Genomic DNA, 20,560 nt, shown 5'->3' with positions numbered 1-20,560 from the left:
TTCAGTTGGTGGCTCAGCTGTGCCCCATCTGGGCAGGGATAGCCTAACTACTGTTGTCTATGCTCTGGTAACCTCTTTACTGCAACATGTTACACATGGAACTGCCTCTGGAGATGGTTCTGGAGCATCAGCTGGTGCAGAATTCAGTGGCCAGGTTGCACACCAGGACAAAATGGTTTGAGCATGTTACTCCGAATCTGACCCAATAGCACTGCCTGCAAATAGATTTCCAGGCCCAATTCAAAGTGTTTAAATGGCTCAGGACCACAATACCTCAAGGACTGTCTCTCTCATATGAACCTACCCAGACCCTCTGATAACCCTCTTAGGCCTTTCTTCATGAGCTTCCTCCACGAGAAGTCTGGAGCGTGGCAACACAAGAATGGCATTTTCTGTGGTGGCTTCCCATTCATGGAATGCTCTCCCCAGGGAGGCTTGGCTGGTGCCATTATTATATATCTTTACATGCCAGACAAAACCAGGTCCATGGCATTTAACTACCTGTGGCCTTTTAGAAGTGGGTGTGATGTTTCTAAGGTGTTTCTCTACCCCCCCTCCAATTTTTAAACCTTCTTTGTGGGTTTGTTTGTATGTTTGGCTGGTTGGTTGGTTTTGATTTACCCTGAGTTGACTTGGGTAAAATAAAATGAATAATAAATTCAATTATTATTAATAATAATAGCATGGTAATGTATGCATACATTGGTAAAATTGCACACTAAAATACATTATACTACAGGGAAGTTCATGGAATTCAGAACTATGGAGAAATGAATTTAAGATTATGGAAGAATGAGAAACCAAAATGAAATGGAAAGGTTTGTACATCCTTACCCAACACACTATACATGCTTTGACCCCCTACCCCTCATGTTTTTTGAATGTTTGAATAGGTTATTGACTTCTATTTCCTTTGTTGCATAACTCCTTTATTGTTTAAAATGTTATTTGTTAATCAATGAAATGGTAAAAGATAGAAGCACAAGGAAATAAAGAAATACTCAGTGTTACAGCAGGTTGAAAGCAGCACAACAGCATCATCATTGAACTTACTGTTCCAAAATGTTACCCAAATAAATCCAATTTTTCCACAAATCTGTTAAGTTATATTATTTTGTAAAAAGTTAGCTTAATCATAGTTACCGTGAAACAAATTTTATCAGTACTCCTGTGTGATGAAGATGGTGATGATAGCCCACCCTTCACCAGTAGGTTTCAAGGTGAGTTAAAGCAATTTGAAATCCAGTTACAAACACATCACAGTCATAGGAACAGAATGGGCCCTGAAAACACACATCTCAGGTGTCAAGAGGTGTAAAGGGTTGCATCCTCCTCATTTGCCAAAAGTGGTATAGTGAAGATGCCAGATGCACTTCTGTTGGATGGGAATTCCACAGTTTAGGGGCTACAACAGAGAAGGGTCTCACTTGGGCAACTAACAGATGTTGCCTTTAACTCTCAAAGTCCTAGCTAGCTTGGGACCCAGAGCTTCATTTTGTTTAGAACAGCTTGAAACCCATAATATCTTACCTGGAGAAGCCCAAGATATCAATAAAAGAACAGCAAACAAAAGCCCAAAGAACTTCATGGCTGTTTTCCTTTGAGTTCTCTGTTTTTCTGTTGCAACCAAGCCAGGTGAATTGGTGATGGAAGCTCTGAGGGGGAGGCAGGAATGGATCAGATGAGGATGAAACTCAATAAAAACAAGAAACTCAATAAAAACAAGAAAGAGATTTTAATACATGTGTAGTAACATGCAGAACTGATTGAGAAAAGTTGGTCCATCAGCTCCAGCCATGTTGGCTGATGTTGATGGGATTTGGAATTCAACAACATTTTGGAGGGTGGGAACAGATTCCCCATCGCTGTTGAAACACACTAAGCACCTTTGAATCTTACCTGCCAACTTCAGATAGTCCTTGCACATCTGCCTGTCTGTGAACAGCAATAACAGAATTCCTAGAAGGGGTTTGAATGCAATGCTATAAGGAACCAGACGACAATATGGTCTCTATGGAAGCTGCTTCCGAAACTGAGCCTCTGTTTTCAGACACAGTAGTCCTCTGAAGCTTGGTTGCTTGGGGAAGGGTTCAAGCAATGAAGACATTGAAACCATGTCTTGCTTATGGACTTCCCAGAAAATTTTGAATGACTAGCTCTGGAAATAGAATGCTGAAGCAAATAGACTCTTGACCATATTCAGCATTGTTCTGCTTATGTTCTTAGAACATAAGAAGAGCCTGTTGGACCAGGCAAAGTGCAGCACCCTGTTCATGGGCAGCCAGATGCTTGTGGGAAACTCACAAGCAGGATTTGAGCATGAAACCTATCCTGCAGTTTCTAGCAATTGATACTTCAGAAGTATTGCTGCCTCTTAACTGTGGAGGCAGGGACTTGGGTGGCGCTGTGGATTAAACCACAGAGCCTAGGACTTGCCGATCAAAAGGTCAGCAGTTCGAATCCCCACAATGGGGTGAGCTCCCGTTGCTCGGTCCCTGCTCCTGCCAACCTAGCAGTTCGAAAGCACATCAAAGTGCAAGTAGATAAATAGGTACCACTCTGGTGGGAAGGTAAACGGTGTTTCCGTGCCCTGCTCTGGTTCACCAGAAGCGACTTAGTCATGCTGGCGCATGACCCGGAAGCTGTACGCCGGCTCCCTCGGCCAGTAAAGCGAGATGAGCGCTGCAACGCCAGTGTAGGTCACGACTGGACCTAATGGTCAGGGATCCCTTTACCTTTACCTAACTGTGGAGGCAGAGCATAGCCATTATGGCAAGTAGCCTTCAATAGTCCTCTCCACCATGGGTTTCTCTAATCATCTTTTATTTATTTTTATTTATTTTTAATAATATTTATTAAAAATTTTCAAATATAACAGAAAAGAAAAACATCCAAATTTAAGGCCTTATTTTCAATGTCATCTTTCCAGGACTTCCCCTCCCCTCCCCCTCTTGTATTCCAGTTCTTTCAAATAGATTCAGCAAATTCTTACCCCAAGTTTTAAAGTTATTATCATTAACCCAATTTAAAAAATATTTTCCCATCCCCTAAAATCGACCTGTTCCCTTCCACGAGTTCCCCTCTTTAGTATATAATACAGATTAACATAAAAAAATAGAAAAAAGAATAAAATGTAATTTAACACCCTTTGGATTCCAAATTTCCCTCCCCCCTTTCCCGGTTGCGTTCCCAATGTCCGTCAATGTCTACTGTTGTCCTGGAGCTCCCACATCTAAGCCATAGTCCTTCACCAGTCCGCTTTGCCATCTTTTTAATAGTCTTTGCCGTCTTTTGGTCATCTTTGATTTCGAATGTCCAATCTTGGAAGGGGTCTATCTTCCAACTTTGTCCAATTCTTGTTATTCTTGTTGTTCTTGTTGTTCTCTCTTCTCCTCTTTTTTTTTTTTTTTCCCCTGCTCTCCTGCACAAATGTTCTAATTCCAAAAAGCTTGTAATTCCTCTACAGAGGCTTTGTTATTCAGGAACAAAACATTACGTCAAGTCCCTTCCATTCTTCAATAGATAAATCTATTGTCTCCTTTAGTGTGTAGACCTCTGTAGACAAAATAGTGTTCCATTTCTGCAGTTTCCCAGGAGATAAAAAGTCCGATTCAAATTCCATGCCAGCAATACTTCTAATGACCCACAGCTCCTCTAGAGGGATTATAATAACTCAGTTTCCTTCCCGATCACACCCACCAGTCAAAGTAACTTATTATTCCTTGTTTTAAACAGTTTATATCCAATTTATAACAAATGTAACCAGCAAAGTCCTCGTAACAAAGTTCTCTTTTTGTTCTTCAGTTTTGGCAGCTCCTTTGACAGCTGTCAAAACCTCTATTTCTCCTCTCCCGGCGCTCTCACGGATCGCTCCCGGGGTTTTTCAGGGGGGGGGTTGTATTTTAATTCACATTCCACTTTTCTCCTCCAGCCCAGCTTATAATTTTCCATCGCGAAATTAATAACTTTATCAAAAAAAAAAAAAAGGTTGCACTCGATCTTAGTTGTCAGGTCCTTTGCTTTAGCTCCTCTACAACAGGGGGGAGGCTGACTTCCTTTTTGCACCTCCCCCGCTCGCTCCGAATTTAAGAAAAAAATTGTTCCCCTTTTTAATCCAAGTTCCAATTACTCACGGGTTATTCTTTTAAGTCCAGATTTTCAATGGAAGAAGTCAGCACTCTCCGCCAAATGGCATGCGGCTTCACTCGGCAGGGGAAGCGGAGGACTCACAGCAACCCCCCCGTCACCCGCTCCGTAGCCTTTAAAAAGGCTCCTTCGCGTGGTCGGGGGGGCGCAAACGGTGCCCGCCAAGTCACCATGCCCATGGGTTTCAGCGCCCATGGTTTTTGAGGGTCCCCGTGTCGCCGGCACGGTAGAACCCAGCCCCTGCCGAGCAGGCTCCCTCCGGAACTCGGAGGGAGTCCGCCATTCGGCGATGGCGCCAACCCGCTAGTCCTCTAATCATCTTTTAAAGTCATCCAAGTTGGTGGCCATCACTCCTGTAGGAGCAGGCTCCTACATGATAAGCCGTGCATGATAAAGTACTGCTTTTAATCTGTCCAGAATTGTCCAACATTTGGCTTCATTGTACATCCACAAGCTGTAGTGTTATGAGAGGAGAAAGACTTTTCTCTATTCATTGTTCCATGCTATCTTTATTCAAAAAACTTATATCATGTCAACTCTTACTTGCTTTTTCTCTAAACTAAAAAGTCCCATATGCTGTAAACTTTGCTCACATGGGAATATGGTTTCTGGGACCTCACAACCACATGCCCCATGTCATTTGTGCCAACATGTTCTGGATTACCCACAGCCAGGATCCCTCCACCCACAGAGAGTATCATTGGCACAAAAGGATAGCTGTTTGTCCCACAAAGAATGAGTCCCTTCTCAGGAAATGTGCTGCTTCCTTATATCCTTACTCTTCCTGAATGCAAGGGAGCTATGGTTGTTGGAGTGGGACACAGCTATAACTTCTCTGACTCTTATTTTTTCCAGGCCTCAAGGGAACAAACCTGTTCCTGTAGAGCCCTGAGCTCATTGTACATTAGACACACTCAGGAACAATATATTTCGGAACCTGGGGTGAACCACAAAATGGCACCTTTCTTTTTATTTTATTTTAATAATGTTTATTAAGTTTTTGACAAAAAAAAGTTACAAAATAATAACACACAAGAGAAGAGAAAAAAAATAATACAAAGATACAAAAACAAAAAATTTAACATAAAAAGGAAAAAATAAAAACCAAAAATCCCTCTTTTATAATATCTAACTTCATTTACTTTTTTTCGTGACTTCCTCACACCTCCCTTTTTTGTATTCCATTTAAAAATTTATTCAGCAAATTCATAACCTCATATTTTTCCCTTAATTATTTATCTTCACATATTCTAACTTCAAATTTTCATCTGATATCCATCCCTTCTTACATATTCTTATTTTACCTTATTACTAGAACCACTTCATTTCATTCCAACGTCATTAACATTCAATAATTTTACAGTGTTTCTGTAAATAGATTTTAAATTTCTTCCAATCTTCTTCCACCGACTCTTCTCCCTGGTCTCGGATTCTGCCAGTCATTTCAGCCAATTCCATATAGTCCATTACTTGCATCTGCCATTCTTCCAGGGTGGGTAGATCTTGTGTCTTCCAATGCTTTGCAATAAGTATTCTTGCTGCAGCTGTAGCATACATAAAGAAAGTTCTATCCTTCTTTGGCACCACTTGGCCGACCATGCCCAGGAGAAAGGCCTCTGGTTTCTTCAAGAAGGTATATTTAAATACCTTTTTCAATTCATTATAGATCATTTCCCAGAAAGCCTTAATCCTTGGGCACGTCCACCAGAGGTGAAAGAATGTACCTTCAGTCTCTTTACATTTCCAACATTTATTATCGGGCAGATGATAGATTTTTGCAAGCTTGACTGGGGTCATGTACCACCTGTATATCATTTTCATAATATTCTCTCTTAAGGCATTACATGCCGTGAATTTCATACCAGTGGTCCACAACTGTTCCCAGTCAGCAAACATAATGTTATGGCCGATATCTTGTGCCCATTTTATCATAGCAGATTTTACCGTTTCATCCTCAGTGTTCCATTTCAGCAGCAGGTTGTACATTTTTGATAATGTCTTAGCTTTGGATTCTAACAATTCTGTTTCTAGTTTTGATTTTTCCACCTGGAAACCATTTTTTTAATCTAGATTATAAGCCTCTCTTATTTGAAAATAGTGAAGCCAGCTCGCACTTTATCCTTTACTTTCTCAAAACTCTGCAATTTCAATTTGTCACCTTCCTGTTCCAAAATCTCCCAATATTTTGGCCAGTTGGCCTCCATATTGAGTTTTTTCAGAGCCTTCGCTTCCATAGGCGATAACCACCTTGGGGTTTTATTTTCAAGTAAGTCTTTATATCTTGTCCAAACATTAAACAATGTTCTTCTGACAATATGATTTTTAAAAGCCTTATGCACTTTAACCTTGTCATACCACAGATATGCATGCTACCCAAAAGCATTGTCAAAGCCATCTAAGTCCAAAATGTCTGTGTTCTCAAGAAGCAGCCATTCTTTCAGCCAGCAAAAAGCTGCTGATTCATAATACAACTTAAAGTCCAGCAGGGCAAATCCACCTTTGCATCAGTAAGTATTTCTAATTTTATTCTGGGCTTCTTGCCCTGCCAGACAAATCTAGAAATATCTCTCTGCCACTTCTTGAAACAGTCCATCTTGTCTATTATTTGCAATGATTGAAACAAAACAACATTCTTGGCAATACATTCATTTTGATAACAGCAATTCGGCCTAACAAGGAAAGTTTCAAGTTTGACCATATTTCAAGATCTTTTTTCACTTCTGGCCAGCATTTCTCATAGTTATCTTTAAACAAATTCACATTCTTAGATGTGAGGGCGATCTGGCTGCGACATCTGTCACCCCATTGATCGCCAGGGTTGATTTGGCTGATCTGGCTGGCTAGGCGGGTGTCCCCTTCCTCCCTCACCGCTCCATGTGTGTCCCTCCCGAAGCTGCGCGCTCGGTGGAAGAGGATGACCATCCCAGATAGGAGTGTACCGTTCTTCGGTCAAGGGTATACGATAGCTGCGCTCCCCTGCTAGAACCTCCAAACAAGCACAAAATGGCACCTTTCACCCCACTAGACAGGGAAGAAGAGAGGAGTGAAGATCTATATCAGGAACAAGGGGAGTGGGTGAAATTAAATGAACCCAAACCAATGGCTGAAATTGGAATTGTGGCAGGGGGGAAGGGGTCTGATGTGAATCACGCAAGGGCAGCTACATGATACTTCCTGCAGAGTATAATTGGCATGATGTTTACTGACTTTTGAAAGAATGAGTTTAATGGATGTGGCATTATGTAAGCACATTATTCTAGAAGTAATGAGGAAGAGGAAATATGGGAAGTATAGGAACAGGAAGAGAAGAAATTAAACATTAAGGTGAAGTGGTGCAGATATAATTTTAAGGTGAATTTGTCGCTTTGATATTCACTTTTCCTCCAGTGTGCTCAAGACTGTACATGTCCTACGGTGCCAAGACAAACCCCTATCAAAGAAATGACAAGTCCTAAAAGTGCATACCTGCACAAAGGCTGCTATATCCCTAAACTCCAGATCAAGTTAAAAACGTGCCTGTCCTAATACCAAGCGTTGGGACACCAAACTTCTTGCTTGTACAACTATCTACTATAGGTAAAAAGGTAAAGGTGAAGGACCCCTGACAGATAAGTCCAGTCCACAGATGACTCTTTGATTGCAGCACTCATCTGGCTTTACTGACCGAGGGAGCCGGCGTTTGTCCACAGACAGTTTTTCTGGGTCATGTGGCCAGCATGACTAAGCTGCTTATGGTGAAACCAGAGCAGCGCACAGAAACACCATTTACCTTCCCGCCGGAGTGGTACCTATTTATCTACTCGCACTTTTTTGGCGTGCTTTCAAACTGCTAGGTTGGCAGGAGCTGGGACTGAGCAACAGGAGCTCACCCGGTCATGGGGATTCAAACCACCAACCTTCTGATTGGCAAGCCCAAAAGGCTTAGTGGTTTAGACCACAGCACCACCCGCATCCCTATCTACTATGGGTATTACCCATTTATTCCTATTCCATGCTTGCTTTCTTTCCAGTTTCCAATTCAGGGGCTAGCCCTTCCATTAAGCAAACTGAGGGAACTGCCGCAGGCAGGATGCATGTGGGGGCAGCAAAATGGCACCCCCCATGGACCACTGTTTGCTTATTCACCCCCTCCACTGGAAGGGAGAGTACAGTTGTACCAAGGTCCTGTTTGGGGGTTTCGCACATGCATCTTGTTGTCAACTATGAGAACAGAATGCTAGACCATTGACCTGATCCAGCAGGCTTCTTTTCTCATCAGTAAGTAGATCTGCAATGCTCCTGTTGCCATCTGCACTGGAATCCATGTAGCAAGAAGTGATGGTATATAGGGCTGGATGATATATCAACATATCATACAAAACCAGTTTGAAGTTTATGTTGTGATATCGGTTTCATAATTTTTGACCTGGCAATATATCACGAATCATGGTGTCTCTCTGTGTATTGTGCAAAAATCACAATGCAGGGGAAACCATGAAGCCAGGCAATGCCTCTACATAGTTCCATCCTTATTTCATACAGCCTGATATATCGTGATATATCGTGATATATGATGATATATCAGACAGTGTGATAAATTGTTGTTTAGGTGGTGATATATCACACTGTTGAAAACCAGATATTGCCCAGCCCTAGATGTTTGCCTCTACATAATTTAATCCTTATTTCAGACATCATGATATATAGATATACCACAATGTTTAGCTGATGATATATTGCGATGCTGAAAATCAGATATCGCCCAGCCTTAATGGGGAGAGAGGAGTGCGAGTGAAGGCCCTATTCTTTTCTCAGGCAACATTAAAGAAAAGCACACTGTGTTTCTCTGTATGCATACCTATCTAAGCTTCTGAGATTGTGTTCAGTTCGTCCTGCACCACCCACTTCTCCACATCTCATGTGGTGACTATGTGACTTTCAGAATTACCCAATGCACAAAAAAATCAACAGTTTAAGATGTCTGGCTTTCACACAACTGTCATTCCAGAATATGAGGATGAACAACATGAAAACTCATCTCTCTGAAAATCTTTCAATATGGATGTTTGCTGCAGCTAGGATTTCAACAGCCCCAGCAATGGGAAACCTTGAAAATCTACATTTGTTTTTGTGACATAAGAACATATGGACCTTTGGCCTATTGTGGGAGAAAATATGTGTCATGCATATGTATGTTTCCAAGGCGATGAAGGATCCACAATTCTATTATGTCATCTGGCGGGATTTTATTTCCCATGCTTCAGAAATCGATGCGCAATTTCACCACATCAGCTCAGGAAATATGGATGCCTTGATTTATATTGGTATGTCAACATTTATTTCTCCTATTATTTGTTGTTTGGTTGTTTTGTGTTTGGTGTGATGCAATGCTCTGCTTCCACAGTCTGAGGTTGATAATAATGGCAATTTAAATGGGGGGGGGTGATATTGTGTGGCCCTGGACAACCCCCCCATTGCAATGGCAAAGCAGTTTGTGTGACCACTAACATCTTCTTTATTAACTGCAGTAAAAATGGGGGCGGGGTCAAATCAGTGTATATAATTTTTGCTCCATAAAGAGCACAGCAAGTAGTTCTGATTCATATTTGAAACCATTAAAAAGCAACGGTCTGTGGATTACTATTTTGGAAAGCCATATAAATATTTTGTTCCTGTGATTAAAAGCACCATGGCAATCCCAGTCATTGCAGTGGTTGAATTCTCAGTAAAAGTAACAATGAAAGTCAATTGGCTTCTCTTTTCTGTCCTCTCATGGATGGTTTTAGCTCTCCCAGGTAAGATCTCCTTTGATTAACAGGCTATGCCTGGTGTAAAGGATTTACATGACATATTATATAAATGAGTGGTGCAGAAATATCCTTTGGATCATCATTTCCACAAATAGCAAACTCAAGTAGTTGCATGCTGAGGTCCCCAGGACACCCCTTCCCCAATAAATCACACATCACACTTAATTTTTGTTTAAGGTTTTTGGCATAATTTTGGCCACAACTTTATTATCATACAATATTGTGAGTGGTTGCTTAGGCATTGGTTATGACTAGCTGTCCCCCCCGCCTTGGGGGACAGCACTGACTCCTGTGAGTCAGCGTGTGGAGAAACAAGACCAGGGACAACTGGGGCTGCGACACAGACCCTCAGCTACTCCCTGCTTGCTCCTTGGGAACTTACACGGCCCGCACCCTGCTCCAAGGGTTTGGACGAGGGGATGGTAAGCCCCAGAATTCCTTTAACGGAATTCCCAGCAGCAGCAGCATTGGAGGGGTAGGCACAGCCAATCCACACCCCTCCACCAACCAATTTAACCAATGCCTAACCGCCAACCTTACAAGTTGTGACGATTTGCTACGCAGTAGGCAAAACCCAATTGGCACGCACTAATCAGCCAAAAGGAAAAATTCCTACCGGGCCCCCGCACCAATGCGAACGACCCCATGACAGGCATAGCAAGGTCAGAGCGAAGCCCAATCAAGGGAGGGCGGGCGGGTGATCCGGTGTCCACAGCGAAAGAGAAAGGAAAGAGCAGTGGACCTTACTTAAATAGCCTCAGGTCCCACCCCTAAATTGGCAACATCATATTTACCCCAGCAACTCCAACCTCCAATCTGATTCAAGGCTCTTCAATCTATCCTGCCTGGCAACTATGGGGTGTTCTGTTAGCCCCATCCGCAACCCGTGCTCTCTTTCAGTGAGAACATGCTTTGCAGAAATAAGTCCCTGAAGAAACAAGTTAGTGGTTCATTGTACGTACCTGAACGACCCCATTTGTCATTGGGTTGGCATATGTTTGGAAAAACCTGGACATCTCCTTTTGGAGGAGGGGCAACATGCCCATCCACATGAATTTGTACATCTTAGAGGAAATGTCCAGGTCTTTGGGGTGGGTGGCTTGGGCGCAGGCTGCTCTGCACATCTCAGCTGCTGCCAGCCTGAGCCATAGCTGTCAATCGTCCCTTATTTGGCGGGAAAGTCCCTTATCCCAGCGCCGTGTCCCGCTGCTGTCCCTTATTGATGATGTCAATTGATGATGCGCTTCCCAGCAGAGAGGTGACGGTGGTTTTCCTTGCTGCATCCCCTTTACTGGGTTGCTGCGCTGTGGGAACCACCGCTTGAGGCCTTGTTTGGCTGCTGGCTGGGCTTTCTGCCTTTGGCTCAGAGGGGCTCAGAAGTTGATCATACCTGTGCCTGGAAAATCCCTTATTTTTGCTGCTGATCCCTTATTTTTGAGGCTGCTGGTCCCTTATTTTCAAATCTGTAAGTTGACAGCTATGGCTTGAGCCGAGGAAAGAGGTGCACAAGCAAGGTGGCAGTGGCCCCACACACCTGCATGCCTCTTTCACTAGCTCAGGCTGGCAGCAGCTTGGGCTGTCCTCCATTTTGCTCTTCGAGATATGGCAACCCTGATTTATCAGTCAAAATATGGGCAGTACTTTTGAAAATAATAATAAAAAATAAATACTCTTCATTAATTTTGCACATAACTTCTGAAAACAACAAAACAAACACAACAGGGGAGAAATGGTTAATTACATTTTGAAGGGCAGTACAGTGGTACCTCGGGTTACATATGCTTCAGGTTACATACGTTTCAGGTTATGTTCTCCGCTATGCCAGAAATAGTACCTCAGGTTAAGAACTTTGCTTCAGGATGAGAACAGAAATCGTGCTCCGGTGGCATGGCAGCAGCAGGAGGCCCCATTAGCTAAAGTGGTGCTTCAGGTTAAGAACAGTTTCAGGTTAAGAACTGACCTCTGGAATGAATTAAGTACTTAACCCGAGGTACCACTGTAAATATAAATGATATAAACGACTAGTGCATCTTATACTCCACAAAAGGAAAGCAAACCTTGGAAATAAGCTGAAAATGAGGGGAAACGGGCATGCGTTAAAAATAATAATACAAAACTCTACAATTCATATCATTTTCACTTACACCATACTTATTCCAGGATAAGTAATAGAAGTCCTTTTAAACACTCGCCCCCCTCACTGCCTGACAAGAACTGGAGAGGGGAGAAGTTAAGGCTGCGCACCAGATTCAACCAAATCACAAATTCAGAGGAATCCATTTTCTCACTAAGGTAGGCCACACTCAGTCCGCATGACAAATCATCCAGGTAGCCAAGAAACAGGATTCTACTTTGTGACCTCAGAGCAGCATGAGAGAAAGAATGGTCTTCACGTAAGACATTCCATCTTCATCACCCCCACCCCATTTAATTCCTGAGCTACTGGAACAGAGTCAAATGTTTGTTTGTTTGATTGATTTTTAATTTTATTAAAGGCACCTCTACAAATACAATATAGGTACAAATTTTTGATTCGGATATTTTTTTCATCTCAGAACTTGAACTGGAGGAGGTGAGCTGCAATGCTGCTGAGATTTCCTAGCTCAGAAATACAAGTCTTGGGGGTGGGGAGACCAGAAATTCTTTACTCAAATCACCAGGAGAAGATGGTGACACCTAAATTCTTATCTGGGTTGAATTTTAAGCCAGGCAAGTGAGGAACACAACTCCCCACCTGCCTCTCAAAGTAGACCTCCTCAATTATTCGTACACACACACACACACACACACACACACACACACGACTGGATTTAGGTTTGATAAGGCCCTAAGTTACTGAAGATAATGGGGCCCAGCTGTCCTTTGTCAACAACAAATTGTCACTGTTTTTTGTGTTGAATATATGCTATATGTTCATTTATGGACCTAATAAGTATCTAAAGTCATTTGCACATGTTGCCCTGCAACCAGTCTATGCAGAATGAAGGCACCCTATATATAGAAAGGAGCAAACCAGTGATATTTTAGGGAGCAGGCTAGCAGGCAAGGCCCATTACTTACATCATAGGAGCCTACACAACACAAAACACTGTTGCTGTATGTAGGTTTTATTTCATCTGTTTTTTATCTTATATTTTGGAAATGCACATCCAGTCCCCCCCCCCTTTAAAAATTTTTTGGGGGGCCAGGAGAGTGGGGCCCTAAACTATAGCTTGTTTAGCTTATACATAAATCCAGCACTGCACACACACACACACACACCGTTCCATGCTGCCTACCTAAGCTGGGCTTCCTGACAGTGGCCGGTGGAACTAATGAAGGAAAGAAGGTTGTAGACGCACAACCTAAGAGTATGCAAGATAGCAAGGGGGCAAAGAAACATCCTTTCCATCTTCACAGGTGACATCATGCAGGAAGCAGAATCACCCAGGAAAGGAGGGATGTGGTGGTGCTGGGTGGATGAACTTTGGTACCTGGGAATATTAATCGTGATCAGAGAGAACACATATGGGAAGGACCACAGATCAATGACAGAGTCTGCTTGGCTTACAGAAAGTCCCTGGTTTAGTTTGAAATGCTCTCCATCTGAAATCCTGGCATGTCACTCCCAGTCGGTGTAGACAACATGGAGTTAGCAGGACCAATGGTCTGAGTTGGTATAAGGCAGCTTTCTGTGTTCCCCCTTTGGACAGGATGCAGTTTGACTTACATTCCTTTGTATAAAACAAGCCCGAAGGAGGCCCCCAACACACTCACAGGTCCTTGTATGATCAGTGGAAATAGTTGGTCCTGTCAAATATTAACCACTCTCAATTCCACCCTGATAATTGCCACCTGCCCAGATATTAACTTGTCTGAATTAATTTTAAGATGTACAGTGGTACCTCAGGTTAAGTACTTAATTCGTTCGGGAGGTCTATTCTTAACCTGAAACTGTTCTTAACCTGAAGCACCACTTAAGCTAATGGGGCCTCCTGCTGCCGCCACACCGCCGCTGCACGATTTCTGTTCTCATCCTGAAGCAAAGTTCTTAACCTGAGGTAATATTTCTGGGTTAGCGGAGTCTGTAACCTGAAGCGTATGTAACCCGAAGTACCACTGTATTTTAGTTAACTGATGTCTGTTTTTATGCATATTGTGTTGTTTCTATGATGTTAGCTGCTCTGAGCCTGGCCTTGGCCAGGGAGGGTGGGATACAAATAAAATTATTATTATTATTATTATTATTATTATTATTATTATTATTAGGTCCCAAATTAAAGAAGGGGGAGAAAATTTATTCGGTTTGCATTTAAAGGCAAACTTCTCTCCAGTTCACAATTTCCGGTTTCTTCTTGGCATATTATTGCTTTTTGCAGGACTATGGCCATTGGTGGCCACTGTGCCCTGTGAGTGTTAGGCCCATGGGAGTCTTTCGACTTCTCATATTTGCTCTTTCATGGATGAATCTGGCTGCTGCAGGTAAGGTGTGTGCTTCTGTTTCTTTTTGTAGTTATTAATGTTAATATGGCTGAAATAAGTAAAAGAGGGAGGCAGCAGTTACAAGTTACCAGTCTCTGCAGCCACAGCAGGCGCTGCGATTCTCCAGTGGTTTGTCTTCACCCCCAGAGGCGTATTTCATTGCCTCTTGAGACAGACGGGTGTCAACAACAATAAAGTATTAAGGCCAATTAATCCAGTTGTCTAGCAATACTGGTGTAGCAGGTTGCCATTTGCCTCCACACCTGCAAGGAAGATTCATGATGCAAAGTAACGGTTGAAAGGCCATATTTATGAATATAAGAAATACAGCATCTGCATGCCAAATTTGGAAAGCGTTTTGTCTTATTCTGATATGGAAACGACCTTTCGTTCCCCTGGGCATGTTAATAGATGCTGTCTTAGGGCTTAGCCACACTTAACTTTTTTCCTTGCATGTTCCAGGCACAAATCCATGCATTAAAGTTCTGTGTCCGAGTGCTCCCTCTTTTTGCTCTGGAGATTCCCCCACAAAAACCCGCTCTTTAAAGTCGAAGTGCAACAAATGGCAATTCAGGTTTTCTGTGGATTGCTGTTTGCTCTGATTCAGGGGTAAAGAAAGAGCTTTCCTGGGGAAAGTTCTGGACTGGGGGAAAGAAAAAAGAAAGGGTGCTTGGACGTAGAGCCTTAAAGCACAAATTATGCATGGACAGTGCACAGGAAAGGTAAGTCTATAGTCTCCCCAGCCAAGGTTTGGGAGAATTTTATTTCCTCCTTCCTAAGTGAGCTTTGGGTACATGAACTCAGCATGTGAACCCTGGCACTGCTTTCCAGCATTCACAAGAGTGTGCCCCCCCCGACCCACTGTGCATAAGGCTGTGACAGATGGCTTTTAATGCAATAATGTCTCAGTGCTCCTCAATAATGCCTCAATGCACCTAACACTTATGTACTTCCTCTCATGAGTATACTAAATGCCAAACCAAAAATATGGCCCATGCCACTCCCAGCCAATAAGAATTGCCCAGAAGTATATAGAAGTTTTTTTTGGGGGTACTTCCTTGTTAACCTCCTATGTTGCAAAACCCTGGTGTGTGCTGCATGCATATATTCTAAGATACATTGCATATTCCCCCTTAAAATATGATATTGCATGTCAGCAGGGGGGAGGGATAGGAGGAGCTCATGCAGCACCTGAAATGTCTGGCTGCTTGAACTGAGGTTCCCGCTGGGCTGAGTTACCATGGAGCCCTGAATGAAACTGAATATTGCTGGTCGTCTTTGATGTGTGAAATATTGATTAATGTAGCACTGTTTTGTAAGGACGAAATCCCAAATGATGAAATCCCAAATTACCACCACCACATCATTATTATTTTTTACATGGTCATTAACAACTTCTTCTTCTTCTTTCCTCTCTCCCTCCCTCTTTCTGCATTGGCAACTTGCATAGATAACCCATTTGATCCAAACCTCTCACGTGACCTACTCATGTGCTGGCTCGATAAAGGATTATGCTACAAGCATACCTGCCCTTTTCTTTCTAGGACTACTGCACCATGCGGCAAACATGCAATTTGCTGCACAAGGTAGACAACTCTTCAATATTATTCTTGCAGGTTTGGAAATGCTTGCCACTATTCTTTTTAGTGGTCATATATTCCCAGCTATGTCCATGTAGTGCTTCCCTGTGATGAGTGCCTCTTTGAACATAGCTGAACTCTTTAATTTTCCCCTGTAGGGAAAAAAATCAGCTCTAAGATTTGGAGAGAGATTGCTGTTTGTGAGTCTATATAACATTTGAAATACAGGTAGGCCATTGTCGGTCCAATCTCACCTGCCCCCAAGTTTTAAAACACTCCCCTTTTATAGGGATCTGTCCTAGATTTGGCCTGGAGAGAATCGGGCAGATTTGGGTTTCAGCCAAATTGAGTGAAGCAGTGGCATAGCTAGCTGCTTGGGTGCCCAGGGCAGCCAGGGGTGGAACGAGCCGCTCATGGGGGCGCAGCAAGCTGCCCATGGGGGCAGGGTGAGCCAATGCAGGGTACGCTGCATGGAACCTCGCCACCGCCTCCCCCTCAGCTGTAGGCTGAGGCGGTGGGCAGACGCTGTTGGGATTCACAGAATGCTGTGTGAGATAGTGAGTCTGCAGGCTTGAGTTTGCTAGCTGATGCAACTGGCTGATGCAATCAGCCTGCAATACTTTCTAGGCCGAATCGCCTCCCCACACCATGTCTGTATGTGTCTAAACCTGCAGAGTGTTGCTTTGCAAGTGCATTTACGAGCTGTTGAGTGGAGGGTTTGAGCCTGCAGGGTGCTGGTTTGCAAGGGGATTCCAATCTTTCTGGGATCTGCTTCCCTAGCACATTCCCTGAAGGGAACAGGCTGGTGAAACAGACTCCTGCAGCCTTCCTTCCTGATTCCCTGACCGTTAGAATTCCTGCTCCGTGATTGCAGTCATGGGGTTGTTGTCTTTCACATGACGGTGTATGTTTTGACTCCACAGAATGGGAAGTGACAGAGACAAGGTGTTTGTGTTACTGTGTTCCGTGAAGTGGGACTATTGTCCTTTGTTCTTTCTCTTTGCTGTCTGATGCTAGAGAGAGAGGGAGCCATGTTGCAGTGCTCCGTGTGTAGATTAGCCAAAATGCTGAGTTACTGAGGTCTGTTACGCAAGCTGCGCAAACTCTGTGGATCCCTAAGTGTGCCGGTGTCTGTTGGCATCAGTCGCTGTGATGTCCGGGCTGAAGAAAGCTAATGAAGCTCCTGAATGATTGACCAGGAGGGAGAGAACATGCCAGTCGGGCATGTGTCTCTGCCAGGGTCTTACTCAAGTGTAGGACGAGCTCCTGACACTAACTGCCCCAGACCATACTGGGCTTCCTGACACAGTGATCTGGGAGTGTCTTCACCCCAGTGGCATAGGAAGGGGTGTGTGGTGGGTGCAGGCCACCCCGGGTGTCATCACTGATGGGGTGACAAAATGGCCAGAATATGTGTTTTTTTAAAAAAAATAACTCCCTCAACCACCGCATGCCCCTTCCTATGCTGCTGCAGGAGCACTCTCCCCTCGAGTGATTTCCAGAAACCATAAGCATTGCTTCCTCCAACTTTGCAGGCAGAGCACAGCCTTTATGGCTAGTAGCCTTTGACAGCCCTCTCCTCCATGAATCTGCATAATCCAGCAGCTTTTAAAAGCCCCAATTAAGCATTAACCTGACTCCCAATTTGATTCAGGGCTGGAACCAGGGAAGCGGGGCTAGGTAGAGCCCTACACTTTTGTACTTGGAATGTTCAAGGGCAGCGTTACAGTCATGCCTCTGGCCTCCACTCCTGAATGATTGTCAGGCTTGAAGCTTATAATTCTCAGGTGGTTTTGCTTGGGGTATTTGCCACCCCCTTCATCTGGCCAGTTATCATACACATTCTGCTCAATGTAATAAGTCAATAGATGTTTTATTGTGTTTTGACTATCTTGTTGGAACCCACCCAGAGTGGCTGGGAAGACTCGGCCAGATGGGTGGGGTATAAGTAATAAATTATTATTATTATTATTATTATTATTATTATTATTATTATTATTATTAACAAGAGTTTAATGTCCAAGAATATTTTCAACAGCCTATTTCCTCCTTGATATGTTCATGGATAATATAACTCACACAGGCCATCATTCTGACTCTCTCTTTCTTTCTTTCTTTCTTTCTTCAGCATTGTAACAAATATGTGGCTGTGTGGATTTGGTAAAGGTTTTTGCTCAATGTGGTACTGCCCTGTCAAGCACTTTCAGTTTGGAATATGTGGCAGAGGAAGCCCATGCTGTGTGAAGTCCATTCCAGGAAAGTAGACCAATCTCTCCAGGGTAAGTCCAGAGAAATGTTCATAACTATCCTTTCCAACTCCCATCTAAGTGCATTGCCAGGAGAGGTAGTGGTGGCCACCAACACAGATGGCATAGACAAATTCATAGATGGTAAGGTTATCAAGTGTCTACTCATCCAGCAGGGCTCTTTCTAGATTATTGTTTAGTCATTTAGTCATGTCCGACTCTTTGTGACCCCATGGACCAGAGCACGCCAGGCACTCCTGTCTTCCACTGCCTCCTGCAGTTTGGTCAAACTCATGTTAGTATCTTCAAGAACACTGTCCCACCATCTCGTCCTCTGTCGTCCCCTTCTCCTTGTGCCCTCAGTCCTTCCCAACATCAGGGTCTTTTCCAGGTAGTCTTCTCTTCTCATGAGGTGGCCAAAGTATTGGAGCCTCAGCTTCAGGATCTGTCCTTCCAGTGAGCATTCAGGGCTGATTTCCTTCAGAATGGATAGGTGTGATCTTTTTGCAGTCCATGGGGCTCTCAAGAGTCTCCTCCAGCACCAGAATTCAAAAGCATCAATTCTTCGACGATCAGCCTTCTTTATGGTCCAGTTCTCATTTCCATACATCACTACTGGGAGAACCATAGTTTTAAGTATACGGGCCTTTGTTGGCAAGGTGATGTCTCTGCTTTTTAAGATACAGCCAAGTGATAGCTGGACCATAAAGGAGGCTGATCTCCGGAGAATGGATGCTTTTGAATTATGGTGCTGGAGGAGACTCTTGAGAGTCCCATAGACTGCAAGAAGATCAAACCTATCCATTCCTAAGGAAATCAGCCCTGAGTCCTGAGTCCTAGGTTGTACTGTTTCCTAATTCGGAATACTATGCCGCAAAATAATTTCATTCATTTTGCATTTTTTAAGTGAAAAGCTTTAATTTGCTTCTCACAGATTGGAATGCAATTATAGTGATTTTTTTCTCTTCAGATTTTCCACTCCTCTGAATTTTATTATGCATCTATTGACTCAAAAAATGCATCAAAGTGCATTCAACAATGTGTATTTTAGCATAAAATGTACTTTATTTATATATTTTATGGTGGTGAACCTAGTTCTAGTCAAAGGGCTGCTTTCCTTTCTGGACAAACTTCCAGGGGTTACTAGCCAATGGAGTCCAGAAGCAAACATGGATATGATCAGAGGCAAAGGATGATGGAACAGATTATTATTCTTAGAGGGCTGCATTTCGATCCTGGGCCTGAGGGTTCCCCATCTCTGGTGTATTTTGTGACAAAGTATTTGCTTCAATATACATTTTCAACCATTTTCTAGCCTAATTCCCTGCAATACAGGAATCTCAACTAAAGCATCCATGATACATGGATTTCCTACATTGCAATAGGAAAAATTGCTTGCAAAAATATGTATATCAGACAAATGCACATACCAAAATAAAAATAAGAACATATATTGAGAGGGGGAGACATTACAAATGGATGTAGGAATGAGGTGACCTGAATTTAAGATGGGGAAAACCAGAAACGAAGAGAAGCCGTTATAGACAGATTCTTCAACATTTTAGTGCAAATCTTTTCTAGTAAACACGTTTTATATGCAGCTTTGCCTAAAGCATACATTTTTGCAAGCAGTTTCTCCTAGTATGCATGCTATTTTCACTAAAATATGCATATTCATGCATACTTTTCTCCAATACATACATTTTTGTAAACCATATTTGGCTGAAAAACTGCATCAGAAAATTCAGAAAATTTCAAGCAAAGGTAGTGTTTCATTTCTTACGTCACTTCAGAAAGTGTGGATTGGATCATTATACCTTTAAATGGAAAATGAGTCAAATTTCCCCTCCTGGCCAACCTCACCTAACCCATTATATTCTTTAATAGGGTGACCAGAATGCTGCGGGTGTAACCAGTCGACAGCAGAGTTTATTAGGACTCCAGTGCTGAAGTCGGAAAAGTCTCAATAAAGAGAATTATGGGTGACATCAGCAGGTTTTGATGAAGAATAAAAGAGACAGCAAACCATCTGGGATCAAAATAGTGTAAAAGAAACAGCAAAGATGAGACTCAGCCATGCTTAGAAGAATTTCTCCCATTTGGTCAAATCATATTTTGAAGCAAATGGAGATCTGAATATCTCGAGGGGTGTGTGTGTGTGTGTGTGTGTGTGTGTGTGTGTGTGTAGAGCCTTCTCTGATTCATGTACTCTACATCAATTTGCTTGGACTCCCAAGGAATCTTGCCACCAGGAATTCATATCTTCAGTTATCCATTTCATTACTGACACAATCAATCAACCAATAAACGATTTTGATGTGAAATTGCTTTGCTGAAA

The 20,560-nt window shown here is 42.9% G+C and overlaps 1 protein-coding gene and 1 long non-coding RNA gene across 9 annotated transcripts in view; one reads left to right on the top strand and one right to left on the bottom strand.

Annotated features, from left to right (window-relative positions):
* The window catches only part of LOC309338000 (uncharacterized protein), a 22,215-nt gene extending 9,999 nt beyond the window's left edge, over nt 1-12,216 (bottom strand). For 2 of the 3 annotated variants that reach the window (XM_081855103.1, XM_081855104.1), the window contains exons 1-2: nt 12,080-12,216; nt 1,531-1,655 (exon numbers count right to left, since the gene is read on the bottom strand). In XM_081855103.1, the coding sequence (XP_081711229.1) occupies nt 1,531-1,655; nt 12,080-12,084 (130 nt within the window). In that variant the 5' untranslated portion in view covers nt 12,085-12,216. Of the gene's footprint in view, nt 1-1,530; nt 1,656-1,899; nt 2,164-12,079 lie in introns of those variants that run through there. The other variant, XM_081855105.1, reaches the window with a different exon arrangement.
* Nucleotides 8,039-20,560, top strand: LOC309338040. Of its 6 annotated transcripts, none has more exons than XR_014154609.1 (6): nt 8,039-8,403; nt 9,068-9,449; nt 14,294-14,396; nt 15,847-15,982; nt 18,105-18,255; nt 20,110-20,560. It is a non-coding gene; the product is annotated as an uncharacterized lncRNA (long non-coding RNA). The 6 variants fall into 6 exon arrangements; XR_014154610.1 differs by having other exon boundaries at nt 8,040-8,466; nt 9,134-9,449; XR_014154611.1 differs by lacking the exons at nt 8,039-8,403; nt 9,068-9,449 and adding an exon at nt 11,384-11,400.

This window comes from Podarcis erhardii (genome assembly GCF_964252035.2).
Source record: "Podarcis erhardii genome assembly, chromosome: 3".
Classification (NCBI taxonomy): domain Eukaryota; kingdom Metazoa; phylum Chordata; class Lepidosauria; order Squamata; family Lacertidae; genus Podarcis; species Podarcis erhardii.
The sequence above is the reverse complement of the archived record's forward strand: the minus strand, read 5'-3'. Positions and strand labels throughout refer to the sequence as shown.